Raw genomic sequence first — 1,095 nt, forward strand, 5'->3', positions numbered from 1 at the left:
TTGTCAGTTATTCTGCTAAAATGGTTTATAAAAGTTCAGAAACCACGAGATTACCTCATCATATTATTTRTGTTTGAGGATCAGAGTCAGATCCCTGGTTGTCATCAGATTCACACACTTTTACTTTCTGCCTGTGATGGTTCAGCATTAGKAAGGTGACCTTTCGGCTTCTTTTGGTTGAAGCTGGCCAAGCCCAAGTGTTGACCACCAGGCTCGTCCTGCCACTCACCACTTCACACAAAGGATGTCCCACTTTCCCAATTCCAGGTGAGATGCTCCTCTAATGCTAACGTTTCATGGAGGATTTTGAATCGCTCTTAGTCTGACCCATCACCTGAGACCAGTTTGCCATGGGAGACCCTACCAGGGGCTGATGCCCCAGACAACACAGCTCCCAGGATCATCAGGGTACTCAAACCCCTCCACCACGTTAAGGTAGCGATTCTACGGAGAGGTTTACCRAAAGAGAGAAAAAAAAACAAGAAAGGGTAGAAGACAAACGTCGGAGCAAATGAATCCATCAAATCCTGAATTTGTAATGTTTGAATAACTTTAGTTTTTGGTGACTTGTCCTTTAACCAGTCATGTTGTGGGTCTGAAGTCATTCCCATGTTTACTGAATTATGACACGCAATGAGAAATGCTCAGAGGCAGACTGTGTTTAATTGCTTTATCCATTTATGCGTCATAATAAAGTCATCAAATTAATATCGTAAAAGATTTAAATTGGATCATTTTAGCCTGCGGCTCCTCTTTCCTTAATATTTTAAGACCATAATAAACAGATGAAYGGTTCTGACGCTGTATCTTGGGGTCTTTGTAGATTGTAGAATATTCCCACTGAAGGATATTTACAGTGAGAAATTGTTAAATAAAGCATTAAAACCATTTCTGAGGGTAGAAAGAGAAGAGAAGTTCATTAGCTGTTGCCTACCCCAGCACAATGAGCTCTCCATACTTCACTGGCACTTTGGTGGAGGAGGTGGTGGAGATGTTTTCCTGCTCCGGGGAGTACATTGGGCACAGCTGAGGGAAGTAAGGAAGGATGAGTGAGACCCAATGGGGTGAGTCAGGATGGGGCAAGGAGGACAGAGG

The 1,095-nt window shown here is 43.1% G+C and overlaps 1 protein-coding gene across 2 annotated transcripts in view; it reads right to left on the reverse strand.

Moving 5' to 3' along the window:
• peli1b (pellino E3 ubiquitin protein ligase 1b) overlaps positions 1 to 1,095 on the reverse strand; it is a gene marked incomplete in the record, with an annotated part of 48,690 nt that overhangs the window by 19,213 nt on the left and 28,382 nt on the right. For both annotated transcript variants that reach the window (XM_014021450.1, XM_014021451.1), the window contains 1 exon segment: positions 935 to 1,095. In XM_014021450.1, coding sequence (XP_013876904.1) covers positions 935 to 1,017 — 83 coding nt within the window.

Source organism: Austrofundulus limnaeus, unplaced genomic scaffold (assembly GCF_001266775.1).
Source record: "Austrofundulus limnaeus strain Quisiro unplaced genomic scaffold, Austrofundulus_limnaeus-1.0 Scaffold293, whole genome shotgun sequence".
Classification (NCBI taxonomy): domain Eukaryota; kingdom Metazoa; phylum Chordata; class Actinopteri; order Cyprinodontiformes; family Rivulidae; genus Austrofundulus; species Austrofundulus limnaeus.